Consider the following 20,260-nt stretch of genomic DNA (forward strand, 5'->3'; position numbering starts at 1 on the left):
TTGGTACCATGTTTCAGAAGCAAAGATTTTAGGTCAGACAGACTTAAAGGCGGCTTTTGTTGTTCCTTTTCTGCTTCAGCAGCAGAGATGGAATAATATTTTTCCACTCATTATACACGCACTTTCTATAACATAGTCTAGAAGATCTTATGCAGGTGTAATGCTAATATAATGTTAGTCCATGTTGAGTAATTCAGTAACAGCATTGAGGGGAGGAACACACACTCAACATGTAAAGCTTCCCTCTTAAATTTAAGTTTATCAATTACAGTTCAAGAAGTTGCACCTTGAGGGAAGATGCACTGTGATGCACTGTTTGCATTTCTTCATCTCTTTTAAACAGAATAAGAGCAGTGGTGTAGAGACAACTGAACAATGTTCTCCTAATAAGGCATAAAATTGTCCAAGTATTAGCTATTGGTACATCTGGTTTAGAACAAATAAATGAAAGCATGCTTTTACTCCTCCTACTAGAGATGCTACAAGTTTGATTAGAAGTTGTAATCATGTCATTTAAACAGCTGTTTCACCTATATTAAATTGTCAAGCAACTGGTTATAGTCCACCTTCCCCTTTCCCCTCCTTTTTTTTATTTCTGCCTGTGATTTGAGGTAATTATTTCATATCCCAGGTTTGAAGATTTTTGGTATTTATTTTATTCTCAACAGATTTTTTCTGTAAAGGCTGTAAAAGCACCATTTGCTCTTTCTTTGTGTCCATTTGTTGCAAGTATTTTTTTGTCAAGGTGTCTTTATGTTTTGTGCTCATTTGATTTGCACTTGCTTTGTGGTCCAGTTCAAAACTTAGTCTCCAGTATTTTGAAGCAGTTTGCAGAAAGCCTGCCTGAGATTTGCTGAAAATGAGTGTTTGTTTTCTGTGAGCTATCAGTGGAAGCTGATTGTCAGGGCAGAGTACCAAGATTTTACAAATGACAGCTAGCAGCAGCTTACAATTGTTAACCAGCAATATGATTAATAATTTAGCTGAAAAATCCAGCTGAGCCATATCAGATCTTGTTAATCTTCAGGTAGCAGAGGAGTTGTGGTTATAATTAACACATGGTTTCCAACAGGAAATTACTCATAATCTGCTTAGCATTGTTTTCCATTAATATATTTGCCCATGTTTTTCTGCATATTAAAACATCTTAGTGTTTTGGTATATGGTTTTACTGTCTCTTTTCTGAATATTAAAACATCTTAGTGTTATGGTATATAACAGTAGAACTGTGAACAATCATATGTATCTTTGTTACATGCAGATACATTATGCATACATTAGTCTTAGTTGTAGTTATTGTAGGTTGCTCAGAACTATTTATAAAATTAATGTGATGAGATATTTTTATTAATTAATTGCTTACATAGTTCTGAAGATTTGTTTGGACATGGAAGTAAGTATACGTCCCAACTCCGTGAGGTTTCATTTTTAGAAAATATAGGGACATAATTGTGGATTTGTACTGTGGCATTTCTATCCCAAACTGTTTCCATGTAAAATTATTCAAGCCCAAAACTTGCTGAAGATAAAGACTGCCACAGTGGAGCAGTAAGACTGTGCTGCTGTTTGAGCATCTTTAATGGTTGTTGTATGAATGAGGGAGATCTTAGCACCATCAGTAAACCCATTGCTAATCTTTCCTGTTTGCTAATTTGAAAAAACATTGTGTAAGTGTCATGACAAATGAAGGTAATCTGCCAAATGGCAGAGGCTTTGTTACTGTGGAAATGAGCCCAATCTTGGGAGGGAAAAGGTTTAATTTGGGGTTTTTTCAGATGTATGTGTAAACTCGAAGAAATACTTGCAAAAATTACGGGGACTGGTCTGGTGAAATATTTACAAGATGAAAAAGTGTTTTTAATGTTTGCAGACTGTAACAAATTTGGAGAATTTTCAAGGATTTTGGCAGGAAGGATTAAATTTGAAGTGTCTTGACAACTTGAGTTAATATCTTTTAAAAGAAAAAGAAAAAAGCTATGCTTATCAAGTTGTCTGTGGTAAGTGCAAATCATACTGTTTTTAAAAGGTATAATTATTAGCACAGATAGAAAAAGTGTATTGGAAACTCAATTTCAAGGTTTGCAGGGAAATGTTTTCATGCTATTCTGCAATAAATAGGTCTGTTATGCCATATTGCTGTGGAGCTGCCAAATAATACCTGGAATGCAGTTAAAATGTGACCTTGGAGGCATATGAGACATTCTTCTTCCTCTTCCTAAAAGCAAACAACAAGTACTGTTTTCAGCTTTGGTCAACATGGTTTACATGTGGTATGGACTGAGAGAGCCCAGAAGATACTGTCATCAGGACTTTCAGTTTAAAAGTTAGGGTGCAAGTTTCATAAAAGGTCATTAGGTCCAGAGCAGAAGATTGAGTAGCTACAGAATGGAAGGGGTTGCACTGTTCTTCATGTTTGACAGCAGAATAATAATTAACTGCATTAAATGCTAATAAGAAAATGTGTCTAATTAAAGAAAAACTAAATAGTGAGTTAGACTATGGAGTTTGATTGCTGAAATTTGTGGAGTAAAGGTTATATGAAGTTTTTTTTTTTCCTTCTTAAATAGCTTATATACTGTTACCTATTAAAACTTTACTGATGGGGGAACCTTGAGCAGTCATCTCCATTCTCTTTGTAAACTTCAACTTTCTGGGGATTCTGAGGGTATTCCTGCTCACTGAATAAGTTCTTTTAACTCCACGATAATGGTGTTTGTTCCTTATAAGCAAAGTGGTGAGCTGGTTTGTTTCTGCAGGAAGTGTCTTGAGGAACATACCTTCCTCTTAATATATGTCAAGAGGGGGAAAGTGGTGAAAATTCTAGGAGGCAGCTTTCTTGGCATACTCTGCAGGAATTCTTGGAGCTTGTATTCTCACTGCTGTTTGTTGGTCAGGCTTCAGTTTTTCTAGCTTTCAACTACTGGACCATGAGGCTTCTATATTCTTGCAGTCTGAATGCTGTACACGACAGTAACCACTATGCTTTTAGAACCTCAACGTTTTTATTTAGAAAAAAAGTTGTTTGAATAAAATATTAAGATTCTTCTGATTCTCAATCTGTTACTGAAAATGTAACTTCTCACTGCCTGTGATTTTCAGCTATAATGGTTTATTTTTCAATTAATCTGAACTGTAAACTATTTGAGTAAAGTTTGTGGTACAGAGGAATGCTAGTAGTTTTGCTTGAAGTCCTATAAGCTGTATGCTGTGCAGGTAACATATGACACTTTTCCCTTTTTTTTTTTTGGAGGACTTACAACCTGAAAAAACAGTAGGTTAAAAAGTATGCATTTCAGAGTAATTTCAGTGGTGGTGACAGAACACGCGTGTATGCATATGATGTCTTTCTTGTATGATATATATATATTTTTTCCCCTGGGTAATAAAATGGAGGAGTGAGTGTGGTAGGAATGGGGTGTGGGCAGGAGAGGATTAAATGAGCTTAGAGAAGTGTGTGTTAGCTAGATCTGTAATGTAAAGGGATGGACATTAAGTCTATAAAGTGAGGGTGGAAAAAGTCCAAACGAGGTAAAGAAACTGCAGTTTCTTCCATCAGCTGAATCTTCTGCTAAATTATACATTTTTAAAGCTTACTTTTTTGTCTTGGAAGGCTTGAATCTTTGTGTGATCAAGACTTCACAAATCAGTGTTCTGTGCTAACAGGTTGTTTTACTGAGAATTGTCAATAATTCTAGCTTCTAGCATTGCTCTGGCACTACGAACTTGTAATAGAAACAATAGGGCAAGCCAATAGAAAGCTCAGTGACTTGTTTCTCTCCTAGCATATATTCTGCTTAAATTTATGAGAGTAAAGACCCACAATTCAGTGGAACATTAGGAAAGCATAATTTTAAGTGCATTGTATTCTGATTTATACCCTGAAATTCTACCTGCAATTATTCCCTTTGCCTATGAGAAAAAAAAAAATTAGAGCACCTCTGACAATTTTTCCCTCTGTGCTTTTTACCATTGAGTATGGAAGGGAGTTTATTTTGTTCTCATTGCTTTTTTTCTCTTTCAGAAGTAAGAAACTTTTTAGCAAGAAAAAGTTGAAAAGAAAACAGAAGACTAAATTGAAAGTAAAAACACGCAACAAGGTAAGCCTTTAACTAACCTGACAAAATTCTGGCTCAAAAATGACAGTAACTTCAGCTGAGAGAAATGCAAGAACACCAAAGTGTGACTAACAATGTGTTTCTTTAGAGGAGTTAATAGTAGACCAGTATTGTCTGTTTACTGTATCCTGTGTGACTGTGATACCAATTTTAACCTTATTCAATTGCTTTTGGTACTAATGTTCAACAGGAAATAGTATGAACAGTGGTTTTAGTTCTCCAGTTCCTAAATACTAAATGTAGCTAAACATATTGGTCTCAGAGGTAAATTTTGAGATCTGTCTAGCAAACAGAGACCAGTGCTGCAAAGATTTGGCCATATTAGCTAAAGGAGAAAGGGAGCATTCTAAGGACTCCAAAGTTACCTCTGAAAATGACTCCATAATGGAAAATGTAATAAGTGACACCTAAGTGTTTCTATTAATGTTTTCTCCCCATGTAACTCCTGCCTTCAATCACTGTAAATGCATGGGAACCATACAGTGAACTTAATAAAATGTTTACATCTTTACTCTTTAGAGAGAATAAATTTATGCAGAAGCAGTGCTATTTTAAAATACTGCTGTGCTGCATTCTTTCTCTATTAGAGAGCTATTATTTCTCTATTTAAGGTACAGTCTTGGAGGGATTTTCATGAAGGCTTACTGCAGGCATGAAGGCTTGTAGTCAGTAAAGAGCTCATTTTTGGAATGGTTCTGAAGGACAGAACCACTGAAACATCCAGTGAAAACACTTTCTAGTCAGCTGAATGTCCTTAGAATACAAATGCACTGTAGAACCACTTGGCCATCTTATCCCTATTTGCCAAACCTTGTGTAGTTACTGTATCTCAAGACAGATGGCTTTGGGAGGGTGAAGCAAACCCTCTATCTGTTCATTTGGTATTGACTTTTTGGAGACATACCAGATTATTCTGCTTATCTCAAGTAGTGCAGCTTCAGATTATGGTATAGAAAAAGCTTATCTTCATTTCTGTTCTCAGCACTGTACAGTAAAATATTTGTGGTCCAAACTGAATTTCTCGCTATAAGAAGTTTTGGCTCTGTCTTCTCCATGTCTTTATCAACCCACTGTCAGCAAAGAAAACCAAGTTAGAGATTTGAAGAAATATCACAGAATGTAGTTAGTTTGTGTGTTCTGTCTGGTGACAGAAACTTGTGCTTTTGAAATAAGATAACTCTTTGGCTTTGATCATTGTTACACTATAAAGGGACCCTTGTCTATCTGGTTAGTGGGGCTCTAGTTTTACTGCCAAGTAGAAAGCTAAATACAGAATGGCTGTTCACAAGCTTAGCAGTTGAATGTAGTTCTTAAATTTAGTTTTGTTGGATAAATGGAGTGGAAGGATCCTTGGCTAAGACAATGTGAACATACTAAAGGCTTAGTTCTTGTGAGTAGTTATGGAGATGGCACTAACTGATAATCTCCTCACCTCCTCCCTATGGAAGGTTGTTCTCAAGATTTTTCTTGGGTTTAAGTAATGGGTTTAAGTAATTTTCTACTTAAGGCATTGAGATTTATATCTCTGAAAATCATAATGGGTTTTTGTATGTCTTTTACTGATGCTATTATTCTGGACAGTGTCTGAGGCAGACCACGGCTGACCATTAGAACATTGGTCTTCATTCTGAGTGACTTGGGTATAGAAAGGCACTCCAGCTTATTTCAGCGTGATAGCAAAAAATTGTGTATTTACTGAAAAATGTAGCAGAGAAGGGAAAGCTAAAACCAGCTTCATAACTTGAGATTATGAAACTGACAAAGTGGGGTGGTTTTGTTTATTGGTGTTTTTGTAGTGTTTTTTTTGTGGGAGTTTTTTTGGTTTTGTTTTTTTTATATACTTTTCAATTCATCCCAAGGCTGCTATGGCAGAATCAGCACAGAGATTATTTTTGCACTGGAATGTCTGAAAATGGATGTGTCTATTGTCAGGAAAGTGTGAGCTTCCATTTAGAAGCTTTAAAATCAAACAGATTGAAAAGTCTTTCACTACTGGACATTCTGAACATTAGAGTTCCTGTGCATTAGTTTATTTTTTGGAGAAACAGGGTTTTTTAGTCTGAACAGTGATGGAAGCTTTCTCTTAATATACTTAGTAGAGACAGAGAGGACCTTAAATCAAGAATAACACAAAGGAACCCAAAAAAATTGTTATTTATATCCTGTGCTTACTAAAAATGATTGAGTAAAGGAAGAGGAGATAACTTTAGAAGAGAAGTAATTGTTGAGCAACTGGAAGAAAACTATTTCCACCATTTAAGCATTAAATGTTAGAACATTTTAGGTATAAAACTAATTGGTGTTTAAACAGCTCAGTAGTTTGAGCCTTATTCTGTTTCTAAGCTGGGCCATACTATGATTACTGGTCTTTGAACCATCACTAATTTTTGGGATTGTGGTTTAGTATCTATTTTTAAATGGAGGTATAAAGGTTTCCGTGTGGTGCAGTCTGCTTTGGCTTTAGAATTTCACTGTTGACATAAGTGACTTTTACATAGAAAACAAGTGTCTGATTGTTAGACATGGGTGTAGCACCTTGGATTCCAGTCCCTACCTGCCTGTTCCCCCTGTTTTTTTTTTTTTTTCTTTTGGCAAAGAATATTGCCAGAAAATTGTAAGGCCATGTAACTTTTCCCAACTCTACGAAAATTGCTGCTAACCCCCCTCCCCCCTTGAGACACCCTGGATATTTTCCACCTTTGCTGTTAATTCATGCAAGTGCTGCTTAGGACACTTGGATTGAGAGAGACTTACACAGAAAACCACAGTTCACCATCTTTTGTTTTCATAATGTTATTTGAAGAATACCAAAAAATTGGAGTCCACCAAACACAGCTTGTACTGGAAATGATTGGCATCTACCTGTTTAGTTTATGCAGAAGTTTTAAGCTATGACTTTTTTAGCTTTTTACAAATGGGAGGAATAAAACTTTAAGGGGGAGGTTCATGTAGCAGACAAATTCATTTTAAGCTAATTAATAGATGTATAAAACAGATTGACTAGTATGAATATTGTCTCACTAGAAACACATGTAGGTTCTCAAATAATTTGGCATTGTTTTCAATGGCTTTTGTATTATTTGCTCTTTCAACCTCAAGAGGGCATCCCTTTCTAAGAGATCTTTTGACTGTCTGAAGAAAAATTGGGTGAGCTTCTCTTCTCAGTGTTACACTGAGATCAGATGGTGATTATAACCTGACCCATCTTGAACAGCAAATTAACTTTCCTCTCCTAGGTTATAGTCTATTTCCATCATATTTAAGAATAAACCATTACTGCAGTATTCTGATTCAAGAGGAAGAAAACAAATAGGTCAGAAAATAAGCTGTGTATGGGTTTCATGCTTAGGGAAAACAGTTTCTTTATGTGTGAGACGTGTAAAGGAGACCAGAGGGTTTTGGTTTTTCCCACTCCTTTCCTTGAGTGTAACAGAACATTACAAAAGGCTGACTGAGAAGAGCAATTAGGAGTAGGTTGCTCTTATCTTTTGAACCAAGCCTGTGCTGTTCACCTCTCCTACATAATTCATTCTTTCAGTTAGCAGGGACTATATGTTTACAAGGACAAGCCAGGCATCAAGGCGTGAGCATCTGCACTTATATCTCTCTGTCATAAGAGTCTTACCTTTCAGAAAATAAAAAGTAACACACAAGAAATAAAATCTTCACATATTAAAGCTGTCTTCACCAATCGTGGATATGTAAGATTTACAATGTATATTTCACTGTGTATCTTCATTTAATAAGGTGAACATTTAATTTTTGGTGACACACCAAATGAAATAGCAAAGATGAAGATTCAGAACATCCCACTGTTGCTCATATGAAAACTACTGAATCAAACAGCATAATCCTGTTTTCCAGTCTGTAAGCCCTTCTTTTTGACACTGGTAGCTATTTCATTTTCCAAGAAACCAGATGCTTTAGGAGGAAAGCTAGTATAGAAGTTATCATCTCATCTTCTGCTTAGGCACTCTGGGAGCTGAGTTTGTAGTCAAATTTAATGAGCGCTTTGGATTGCAATATTCCAGCAGCCATTAAAAATTGGACATTCAGAGGCAGAGAAAGCGATTGCTGCTCTTCGCCTTATTCACAAGTGTCACATGAATCTTGGTACTCTTAACACTATGACAACAAGGTGTAAGGCATTGTTTCTTTCTGAAATAATTTATCCTATAGCTCAAGAGCAGTCTGTTTGGATTATTAATTCTAGATCTGTGCAAAATTAGTATATTGCTTTAGTGAGTTCTTAGAAGTTGATTAATATTTTGGTTTAATGTTCTGCTGTTTTGGCAATGTAGATGTGTTTTGTGCCAACTTGAAATGCAGTATCATTAAGAGAATTGTAAGTTAAAGTAAACTTTATTAATTTGATAAAAGAATTAGTAAGTGAGGTTCTGTAGGTACAGGTATTGGTTAGATTTTCTTACTGATCTATTTGACCTCAAAATTTTGAGTCCACAGCAAGATTGTACAGGTGGTATCATGAGTGTCATAATATTGGAGAAGTTTTTATGACTGTGTAAAATGTATTGATTAGCTGCAGAAAAGTAAACTTTCAGGTGATGATGGGATGAACTTAAATCCCAGTTTTCTGACTTGTTCAGTGTATCTGACCTTAGTGAAGCTAGGAATCTTATCTGGAAATGAAGAATACTTGTTTCATATGGAAAAAACTTCTGATGTCTGTTTTGAATACTTTCCTCTACCACTGTTGAAGAAAAGAAAAAACAACAAAAAAAGCTGTTCACTGAATGAGCATTTGCATTAGAGGGGCAGGAAGTTTTACTGTTTTTTTTTTGTTGTTGTTGTCAGCCCCGTTCTTGCCTTATGTAAAGGAGATCTAAGAATGTGATGTTTGTACAACCTGCTTATTATATACATCCACTTTTGAACAGATGTTTGTTTGGAAGACCTAACAACTATAAGTATTAAACCCCTTTGACTTAAGCAAATCCATCACAAATCACATCAGTGTTTTTTACCTTATGATGAAGTTTCTTGAGGATGTTGTGCTTTACTGAAGTCTCAGTAGGAGATTAGTGTATGCAAGTATTGCTTATGCACTTTTGTAGAAAACAAAACACCGAATGCAGAGATAGTATAGTTAAAGTTCTTACTGGTTAATAGTTATGAAGTATTGGGAATAAGGAGTTTATTTCTGAAAATTAGTCAGCTTGTTATTAATAGGCAAGAAAACACATTGATTTTATCTTGCACTGTAATGTCTAAAATTATCTGTGCTGGTTTAACAGTTTGGCCAATCTGTTTCAAATGAGATTATATGAGCTACAGAACTTAGCCTCTTCTGGATCAAAGACTTAGCTGAGCTGACAAGAAAGAATTAGAATGGAAACTCTTCACAGAAGTTACAATTACAATATGTGATATTAACTAGATAAGTGAAATTTCAGATAAATATCTGGAGCCTCTGAAATATCTTTCTCTTCCTGTAACTATCAGTAAAAAACTTCAGTAAACTAAGTTTACTGAGGAATTTAACCTGTGCCATTCAACTGAGCTAGCTTTAAAGCTGAAAGGTTGTGCTGTGTATTTGCCATTACAGGAGCTGCAAAAACTTTTGGGGTAATGTGTGTGGATACTTGATGAACAGAAGAGTTACATCTTGTAACAATCCAGTTTTCTGGTGTCAAACTTCAAAGTATGTAGGAGCTCATTATCAGTGGGGTCAATCCAAATTTATTTTGATACAATTTGATGCTGGAATAACATATGAGGTTGTACCTTGCCTTCTTTCACTGATTATTATTGTGGGGTTTTTAACCGGAGCTTTACTGTTTCAAAGATACTAATATTGAACAAGGACTAAACTTTGTTGTCTTTCAATCCCTAATGGCAGAAGTTCTGTTGAGCTAAAAAAAACCTGCCAAACTTGAGTATGCGTGTAGGGAACTTTTCCCAGCTTTTTCTTTTTCCTCCTTCATTATCTTGATATTTTTGTGTTTACTGCTACCACTGATGTAGGTGAGAAAAAGTAACACACTTTTGAAAAAATAGGTTGCGTAGTAAAGCATTGTTTCTTAATGTTCTAGCTTGCAGTAACTTTAGTAATAATGGAAAGGAAGGATAGGCAAATATATACCAGTACAGTCAGAATAATATTATAGTAAAAAATGGGGAATATGTGAATGATGAAATATTTTAAAACAGTTTTGAATTTTTTTGTTACGTTTTGTAACATATGGTATTAGAATGTCTAGCTTAGAGTCTTGTGTTATTTCTGGTATTAATAAGAATGTATGTGCAGATAAAAGTGTTTTTGATGTAGACAACTGTGGTAACCATATTGTAGAAAAATAAATCACCCCATTAAAATGTTACCCACTTCACTGGTTCTCAAATCTTTTCTCTCTCCTCTGCTAGTTTAATGTTCTCTTTCTCATCACTGCTCTCAGTGATGTTTCACATCACTGTAGTATAATTCACTGTGTAATTTCATGCCAGATGAATGTGGCAATGCACAGTATTAATACTCTATAAATAAAACAAAGAAAAAAGACAAAAAGCCTTCATTCTCACTGTGCCCTTCCTCCCCTTATCCCTCAAGAATACAAGAAAGAAATAAAAAATTAACTTTGAAGTTAGTCATGACCCTGAGTCTCTCTGGCCTAATAGCCCCCCACATTTTGCCTTGCATGGTCACGCATATTTGTCCTGCACTCTTAATCTGGGTGTTCTCTCCTTACATGGTCCTTGTGCCCTCTGTCTGCAGCAAGCTGTTACAGAGAATTGCTTCCTCCCATATGCCTGAAATCCAGTTTTCAAAGCCTGTGCTGATACCAGCCTGGTCTTTGCTACTACAGAACCAAGTAGAAGATGTAATCCTGTCTGGGAATTAATTGTTGTGGAGTTTTGTTTTCTCAAGTCAGTCATACCTCCTCTCCCATCTTAAAAATGTTTTTTTAAAAATGTTTTCTCTTATTATTTTTCCAAGTGACAGCCTTATGAAGGCTCCTTTGTGTCTTGGCCAAGGCTGACAGTAATACACCAGTAGTAGGTACCAAGGTGGGCCATGGTAGTGGTAGTTTCTCAGAACAATTTCCCAGCTCATACTTTGTGGTTCAGGCTTCTGAAAACAGAATGGTGTCCTGTTAAGTCATAGGCCTTGATTTCTTTATTTAGTAATTAGTCCATTAGATTATTATTCTCAAAACTATTATCTGCAGTATCCTGACAGGAGTTTTTAAACTTGTCATCAGTTTTCATGTAATGACAAAACAAGTGGGTTTCCTTAATTTCTAGTATGTGTTTAACAAACATCTTAAATTTTTAGTATTTCCCAGCAGGTTAAAACAAATAACTAGAATAACAAGGCATGCATTTAAAAATTCAGTTATAATTAAAACCTCTAAACCAGACTGCTGTTGAGGAGATAAAGCTTGATTCTGCTATTCTTACCACTGTAGCACAGGTTTGGACCATTCTGTAGCCTAAGCTGCTGTCATGTTTAGTCCCAGTGTTCTCATCAAGGTATAAGAGGTAGAGGCTAAAGCGAGACAGAATCTATTGAAATGTCTTCCTCTTCTCCCTTTCTTCCCTGCCTGAAATAAACCTGGTACTTCAGCAGGAAAGTTGTCTCTAGTTTGGAAATAATTTGGTCTGTCAAAATTGAGACTATTGAGATTATTTATATTTAGCAAAGCTTGAAACTTTATTAAACTAATAAACTAAATTAAAACCCATCTTGTTTTTCAGACTGAAAACCTAGAGAGTACAATAACCATACCAGATATCAGATTACATAGCAATCCTTCAGCTTTTAATGTTTACTGCAATGTCCGCCATTGTGTGTTGGAGTGGCAGAAAAAGGAAGCGTCTGTGTCTTTGGCCTCAAAGAACAGTGTCCAGAGTGGGGATTCGGACAGTGATGAAGAAGAGGAGCCCAAAGAGCCACCTATTAAACTTCCAAAGGCAAGTAACTGATACCACTTAAAAGTGTGCCATGAATGTCATCTAAGGCTGGTATGTTCTTTTTGGCGATTAAAAAGCAGCAGTATAAGACAGCTACTTAAAACACTGCTGTAGTTTTATTTGTAGTCCATGTAGTTCAGAATCACTTGATGAAATAGGATGATCTATGTACCTGTCCAAATTAAAGTCAATTAAGCATCAGGTAAACACTCAAGTTGCACTCCTTTAAAAGTGTTGGTACTTGAACACCCATAGCCTCGAAATCTCGCAAATAAGGCAGCTCTGTGGGGCTACCAGCTCATAATGGTAAAGGGTGCTTTTTTTTTTTGCTTTACCCTCCAAAAAGAATAAGTCTAATAATGGAAATAATTTGGTGGAATGGTTCCTAAAATGTTTTGCCAGGTATGCATGTAATTGCAGTAACTCTCAATTATTCTTTCATTTTTTTGGCTTTAATGCCCTCAGTGGTACTGACAGCTCCAGATTGTAATGCATGTTAAGATTTTGACGCTATAGTTGAACAGTTAGTGTTTTTTTTTTTTTTTTATTGATTGCTTCTGTGCTTATAGTAGGATTAATGGTAGAAAGTCAGAAATAAAGGACTTAATGATTTTTTTCTTTTTTTTTCCAGTTTGTTTGTTCACCTGTTTTTTACTATGTATTGCAAAACCATGCATTTAGTTTTGTTCATTGCTACCTTATCAATGCTATGGATAGTGCTTTGTTTTGTTGTTCTTCTGAATCTAAAAGGCATATTCAGGTTAACTTCCCTTGTTTATATTTGGTCTGAAACCAATACAAATGCTGAATTAAAAAAAGGTGGTTGCAGCTGTAACTCTGTAGAATGTTTGAGTGGCTTAGAAACTTAGGATTTTATAGATGATTGCATTTAGATGTTGTTATCTGAGGGGCAAAGTTGGAACTCCAGAGAATAGTGGTGGCAAATTGCAGAGAAGCATAACCAAGTCAGCCAATTGAAATTTCACAGTTGATGATTGCAGACTATGTGGTCACTAGAAGTAGGGTCAGCATTGTTTATGAACTGCTTCTGAGTACTCGTGGATTGTATCAGATGAATCAGCAAGTGCTTGTAGATGCTTAATTTTAAGTAAAAGGCAATGTAGCTATTAGCATTTATGGAGAGTGGAATGACATTTTAAAACTTGAAATTAAAAGAGCGTCCAAGAAGGATGAGATATATCGGTGATACGGATAGAAGATTTGCATGTGGAAACCAAAACATTGGTATTGGACAGTTTATTACAAAGATGGTAGCTTAGAAAAAATGATAGGGAAACTGTATATAACAAACTTCTCTCAAAATAGAAAAATATTGAGATATTTGTTACATTCAGTACAGCAAATAAAAAATATGTGAAAATCAGTATGTTTTCACACTGCTAATTTTTAGTAAAGAATCTACGAAATTTGAGAATTTTTGGTTCAAAAATATGTTTAGATGCTTGATACAACCTCAGTATTTTTCATAACTATCTAGGTAATACAGGGCTGTTTAGGTCACTTGGAGGTACACAACTGGGCTTGGATTCATACTTTTGAAAAAAAAACATCTGCTTGGAACTGTCTCACATGTAGTAAAACTTCTAGGGACTGACTGTAAATGTCTTGGTATCCTGGATACAGGTGTGTCTCATGACAATGAACAATATTGTGTTGGGCTTAGTTTGTTAACTGTAAAGAAGAAAGTAAATTACTATCAGAAATTCATAATTGTTTATTAAAAAGAATACTGAGGTATTTTGAATTTGACAGTGAGGTGAAAGATTAAAAAAAATTGTGGCTAGGTTTTGTGCTTTTACAGATTCTCCAGAGTATAGTCCTTGGTGTGTTGGTGGTTTTTTAGCTATTGAGAGTAAGTTGAAAACATTCTACATTTTTGTAGCTTAAGGTGACTTCAAGTGTTCTATTGAAGTATCTTTCTTTCAGATCTTAAACTTGAGGAAGTCAGGTTTGTTAGAGCCTTTAAGTAGAATGTATTTTGGAATCAGAAGTTGTCCTATACGATTTCTATAATAAGATTGAGAATAGTTGTTTTTAACATTAAGACACAGACTGCTGCTCTTCAGATACTGGCACAACAAAAAATGTGTGTTTTGGCTGTGTTCAGATAGTTTAGTAACTTGCTTTGATAGCTTTATATTTTTGATTTCTCAGGAAATACTTGTATGTCTGACATACTTATTTGCTACCTTATTTATTTAGTGTCTTAGCTAATGATGAGGAATTCTCTCTACCTAAAATGAAGTAGGTTCAGTTCTGTTGATAAGACTTGTAATTTGCAGAGTAAAGAAGAGGTATTTCCCACACTGTTCACCCTCACCGCCCCAGCCCCCCCAAATTTTAAACTTGAGGCTGAGTAATGAATGATCCACAAAAGTTCTGTACTAAAAGTGACAAATACTGGATTAAAGTGATTAAGGTGGAATTAACTGACTTAAATATTCTTTGTTCCTGCACTGACATACATTTTGTTAATAAGCTTAAGCAAAAATTTAAGTTTTTAACTTGCAACAAAAAATAAAAGACAAATAATTACTTCCTTTAGAGACTGACTTTAAGTCTTTTAAAATTCATTAGGAAAATGTTACCGTGGTAAAGGTTCTTCTTTTTTGTGTATCTATATAATATAAATTAACTCAGATTAGTGTGTAATTTTAATTACAGAAATGTGAGCATTTGGGATGATGCTTACAATGAGAGGAAACATAAAGGAAATAAAACAAGAGAACAGATAAGACATCAAGATGAAATAGGAGAGGTTTTAGGAATTAATTAGGAGTCACAATGTCTGCATCCAGGCTAGAATTTTGGGTACCTTTTGTTAAGCAGTCTTAAACTTTTGATCTGAAGTCTCAAAGGTGTTGCAAAGGGAACAGGAGAATGGTTGCACAGAGAACATGAGTAAGAGCAGTCAGGCTGTGACAAGCTGAGGCAGAGCAGTGCTTGTTTTGGCTCAAAAGCCCTTCAGAGACCAGTGAGAACAAGCTTCAGATATCTTGAAAAGAACTATTTGCTTATTCTGTCCTCCAGAGCACAGTTTGGAGGAGAGAGATACACATATATATATACACAGACACACATATCTACATATATATACATGCACACATATATATACACACAAGATAGACATATGTGAGGTATGATCTATATATATGTGTGTATATATATGTGTTAAACATATGTAGTATGTGTGTACATATGTGTGTCTGTGTATGTATATATGTGTATAGATCTATATATTTGTGAGTAGATCTATTTTATGCAGCCTACCCAGACTCTTGATCTCAGTTATTTAAAAACTAACCCAAAACCTATGCAGAATTGACAGCATCCCAGCAGAACTCTGTTACTGATACCTACTGTAGTGGAAGTTCACCAAACATTTTCCACTGTCTTATGTTCTACTTTCTCTAGCTGCCTCTGTCAGTTCCTAGATGTCTGAAGGTTGTGAAGAATAAACTTAGTTTTTCTCAAAGACACTATAACTGAACAGGAAGAGCATTTCTAAAAATGTACTTACAATGTATTTTGTTTTTTAGCCTTTAGGATGGTGGTGGGGTTTAGATCCTGGAAAAAACATCATGCCATTATTATGTTGACAGTTTTTTTCACTGTAGATTCCATGCATGTGTTTTCCTCCTACTCCATTGCCAATGTGAAATGTAAGGTGTAATTAGTAGGAAAATTCCTGTTGTGCTTTGAAGACTTGACTTGGTTATGTTTTTATCCTTCCTTCAAGAATAAAATAGGTGGTTAAATAACTTCTGAAGGATGGGAATCAAATTACAGGTCAGCAAAGACGGTTACAAGCCATCCAGTAGAAGTTAGAGTTGACTGCCAGAATATATATGTTTTAAGCATGGGTGGCAGTTGCATTAACAATGTTATTTATTTTCACATTTCTGTCTTTTTCCTTAGATTTTACTCAGGGGTGAGTCTCTGTTATACACTCTATGGTGGCTCTCCTCCTGACCAAAACACATAGTGAAGTTTTTAAGATACAGTTGCTTATTTGTAATGTGCTAACCCTCCTCTCTTTTCTTTCATCTTCATCATTATTAAATACAGAGTTTGAGAAGGAAGTGCAAGGGAGCAGTCAGTGGAGAGAAGCACGACTGTAATCTCAGAATAGTCAGGAATTCTAAAAGGGAAAATTAGAGATGGCTAGAACAGGGCTTTTAAACATGTTCTATTAGATGGCTTAATGCATGTCTGTGATGAGTACATATGAAGTTTTAGTGATTAGCAATTAATCTGTTTTTGTCACAATATAAAAAATAATCTCAGAGGCTTTTAAGGGGAAAGTTCTAGAGCTGCCAGTATCAGCTGTCAAACGTATCGTTATTCAGGATGTGAAGCCAGGTTGCAAGACCATTCTAGTTTCCTGGCTCACGTTAATGAGCAAGGAAAAAGAAGACTGTCAAAGTGTGAACTGGATGGAAATTAGAAGGGCTATAGAGGTATAGTTTGCCTCTTATTGTGTGAAAATTTTTAAGCTTCCTTATTCTTTCAAGAAATTTACTCTGCTTAGATATGCTCTTTCATGTGGTGGCTACTTACATGTAATATTTGCTGGTATAGTTGTATTGGTGGATTCTTGATTTTGATTCTGGTTTAACACTGTATTTTATATTACGACTTTTTATTTGAGTAATTGTCTTGTTCAGTGAACACTGGTATATACTTTTTTGATGAAGATCTAAAAATATTACATTGGCATCTGTTCTGAAAAATCTGTATTTCTTTAGATCATTGAAGTTGGATTGTGTGAAGTCTTTGAATTGATAAAGGAGACAAGATTTTCTCATCCATCCTTGTGTCTCAGGAGCTTACAAGCCCTACTTAATGTGCTCCAAGGTCAGCAACCAGAAGGCCTGCAATCAGAGCCTCCTGAAGTCCTAGGTAATATCTCATCTCTTACTGTATTTTAATTAACATACATCTGTTATTGTGTTGGACAGAAGAAAATGGTTCTTGGCAAGTATTTGTGAGATAGTAACATGCTTATTCTCAACTGACGGACTGTTCTGGCATGTTAACTCCTTAGAGTGCATGTATGCAGTACTTCCTCACTGAAACAAAGTAATAAACATCTCAGACTAAAAAATTGGATTTCACTTTCTTACTGAAACATAAAATACTTGGTCTTATTGGAAATAATACAGTTTTAGGGTTAATTTCTCTTGTAATCTGCTGTTGTGGTCTATAGCTTAGATGTTTAATTTTGTAATTTATGTGGAGCTGCTAATCAGTGTCAAAATTCTTGGTTTTATTTTCTCTGGCCATCCAAAAGCTTCCCTGAAAATTAATTTTCTTTTTAATGATATTGAAAATAAAAGTTGAACTTCTGATGCCTTTGAGAGCATGATTGACTATATCCTTTAAGTTAAAATCCCATTATCTTTTGTGTTTATAGAACTGCAGAGAAGTCTGTAGGCTGTAGCCTACTCAGCCTACTCAGGCTGTAGCCTGATTTCTTTAAAGACTTTTTAAAAATTGTCTTTAGACCTCATGTATTTTTTCATGTTTTATGACTTAACAATATTGCATTTCCAAAGATTGTAATTTGCTACAGAAAACTTATTTTGTATTGATACATGGAGTATTAAGAAGCTACAAAGAAGACTTTTTGATTACTGCCGTAGTGATTAATTGTATCCGCGCTCAAGAAAAATTAGGTGAATTTCTGTTCACACCTGGATTGTTACAGAAGTTCAGCCACCAGACAGAGTTTGGAAACTCTTATCAAAATAATTTTCAAGCCTCGATTTGAAATGCTTATTTCTATGAAGTGGATTGTGCTTCAACATGGGTAATGGTCATAAAGAGTAGACAAGTGATCTGCACATCATCTCAGTGATGGGGTAGACTGAATAGTGTCTACTATAATAACACTTTCTGGCCTATTTCCTGTTAATGTGTTCCACTGTGACAGAAGGACTTGTAGTTTTTCTTCTTCAGCCATGGTGATTATCCAGACTTGATGTTTTCTGACTGAAAAGAAGAAAAGTTAAGGATAATTCAGGTTAATTTAAGATGCTTTTCTGTCTGAAATTAGCTCTAAACATAATAGATGAGGAAAGATACAATGTATTTTCCTGTTTTAATTTCCCATTGATAGTTTAATTGTTTTGTATGATCTTGTGACTGATCTGTGTAATGACTGTGTTTTATCTGCAGAATCCCTGTTCCAGCTGCTTTTGGAAATAACTGTCCGTAGCACAGGAATGAATGACAGTACAGGACAGTCCTTGACAGCACTTTCCTGCGCTTGCCTCTTCAGTTTGGTAGCTGCCTGGGGAGAGACAGGAAGGACGTTGCAAGCAATCTCTGCAATCCTCACCAATAATGGCAGCCATGCTTGTCAGACTATTCAGGTCTTGTATTAAAACTTCTCTGTTTCTGGGAATTTATGTAAATGAGTACTTCTCATGAGTTCTGAGAAGATGTATTGTTTACCTGTTACCTTTTCCCCCCACTTGCTATTTTTGAGATGAGTTGGTATTTCTTTGTCTCTCCTGAGTTGGAGTTAGAACAGAAAATATAACATGTAAAAAAATTGTCATCTTTTTCACTCACTATTTCTTTTATTGTTTAGGTGCCAACCATTTTAAACTCTCTTCAGCGGAGTGTACAGGCAGTTCTGGTGGGCAAAATCCAAATCCAGGACTGGTTCAGTAATGGGATAAAGAAGGCAGCTTTGATGCACAAATGGCCATTGAAAGAAATATCTGTAGATGAAGATGACCAGTGCCTACTTCAGAGTGATGGTTTTTTCCTCTATCTCTTATGTAAAGATGGACTTTACAAAATTGGCTCTGGATATAGCGGGACAGTGAGGGTAATGTGGCTGCTTCTTGTCTGATGAATGATACTTAGTATTTTCACTTCTATGATGTCCTATATCCATGGACAATCTTACATAGGTTACTAATCTTCAGTTCTATTATAGTTTGTGTAATTTTTTCTGATTATTTCTGTGACAATTTGACAACATTTTCTTAGAATTTTTACTTGGCAGTATGTTTGAAGGAAGATGCTGAATGATTATGATGAGTTTTCACTCTGGTATTTGTTAAATGATTGAAGTTTTTTTGCTTTTCAGGGCCATATATACAATTCTACATCCCGCATCAAAAACAGAAAAGAAAAAAAGTCTTGGTTAGGTTATGCTCAGGTAGGTGAATACTTAAAATACAAAATGTGTGGCCCTCCTCATCCCTTATGAGTAGTTTAAGTAGACCCTGGCTTAGAGTAAGCTTACATGGATATTTTATCATTCCTTTGGCTTTTTTTATAAAAAGCAAAATTTTTGATACTGGCTTCTAAATTATGGAGAATGATGGACATGTGGTTGTACTGGCCTGTGGAAAGGAATAATGGAGCGTCTTTGCTTTGTGTTGTCACTGTAAAAACTTTTGCAAAATATGATGGTTTAGCACATTAGTTTATGAACTGTACAGTCAGTTGATGTGTGTTTCTAAGTGCATGTCAGTGGATGTAAAAAAGTGCTGTTGCAATAAACATGTAAAAATATTTTAAATACCTGTTTATGAAAAGAAATTGATGTTAAAACATCTGCACTAAAATAAGGAAAGGCTGTTTTGGTTGGGAAGGATTGACCATGTGTAAACAATACATAGAGATAGAGATAATTGTTGGTATTGTCTTTACAGAGTTAATTATATTTCTATGGTTTGTGTTTTTTAGAGTTAGTTTCTGGAATATCAACCACTCTTTCTTACACCTTTATTATTCATTATAAAAAAACCCTCAAAACATAAAAATATTTCAGAGAACAATTAATTTACTGAATTTATTGTATATTTACTATTAACTGAGTCATCTCATTGTACCAGAGTGGTTTTTAGTATACTCCATGCCACGCTTTTGAGGTGAAATTGTTCATTACAAATATATGTTCTTTTATTGCAGTTATTGTGTTTTGTGTAAACACAAATACATGAGATCTAGTTTTATTTAATGTAAAAGCAGATCACCAAAAGGTACAGTGGCACAAAACAAATAGGTGTGGATGTATTCATTCTGGAGCCTGTTTTATCAGTTTGGGAAGGAACAGGATTCATATGGTTTCGTTATATAGTGTTACATGTTTGAACATTCTCTACATAATTATAAATATGTGATGCTTTTTGAGTGCTTGTACAGGTGTGTGTACTCACACAGTGTCT

The 20,260-nt window shown here is 35.2% G+C and overlaps 1 protein-coding gene across 16 annotated transcripts in view; it reads left to right on the plus strand.

Annotated features, from left to right (window-relative positions):
- MYCBP2 (MYC binding protein 2) overlaps positions 1-20,260 on the plus strand; it is a 175,355-nt gene that overhangs the window by 19,503 nt on the left and 135,592 nt on the right. For all 16 annotated transcript variants that reach the window (XM_053936636.1, XM_053936620.1, XM_053936621.1 and 13 more), the window contains exons 2-7: positions 4,022-4,097; positions 11,832-12,047; positions 16,817-16,970; positions 18,249-18,445; positions 18,667-18,909; positions 19,174-19,245. In XM_053936636.1, the coding sequence (XP_053792611.1) occupies positions 18,296-18,445; positions 18,667-18,909; positions 19,174-19,245 (465 nt within the window). In that variant the 5' untranslated portion in view covers positions 4,022-4,097; positions 11,832-12,047; positions 16,817-16,970; positions 18,249-18,295. The remainder of the gene's footprint in view (positions 1-4,021; positions 4,098-11,831; positions 12,048-16,816; positions 16,971-18,248; positions 18,446-18,666; positions 18,910-19,173; positions 19,246-20,260) is intronic.

Source organism: Vidua chalybeata, chromosome 2 (assembly GCF_026979565.1).
Source record: "Vidua chalybeata isolate OUT-0048 chromosome 2, bVidCha1 merged haplotype, whole genome shotgun sequence".
In the NCBI taxonomy this organism is placed as follows: domain Eukaryota; kingdom Metazoa; phylum Chordata; class Aves; order Passeriformes; family Viduidae; genus Vidua; species Vidua chalybeata.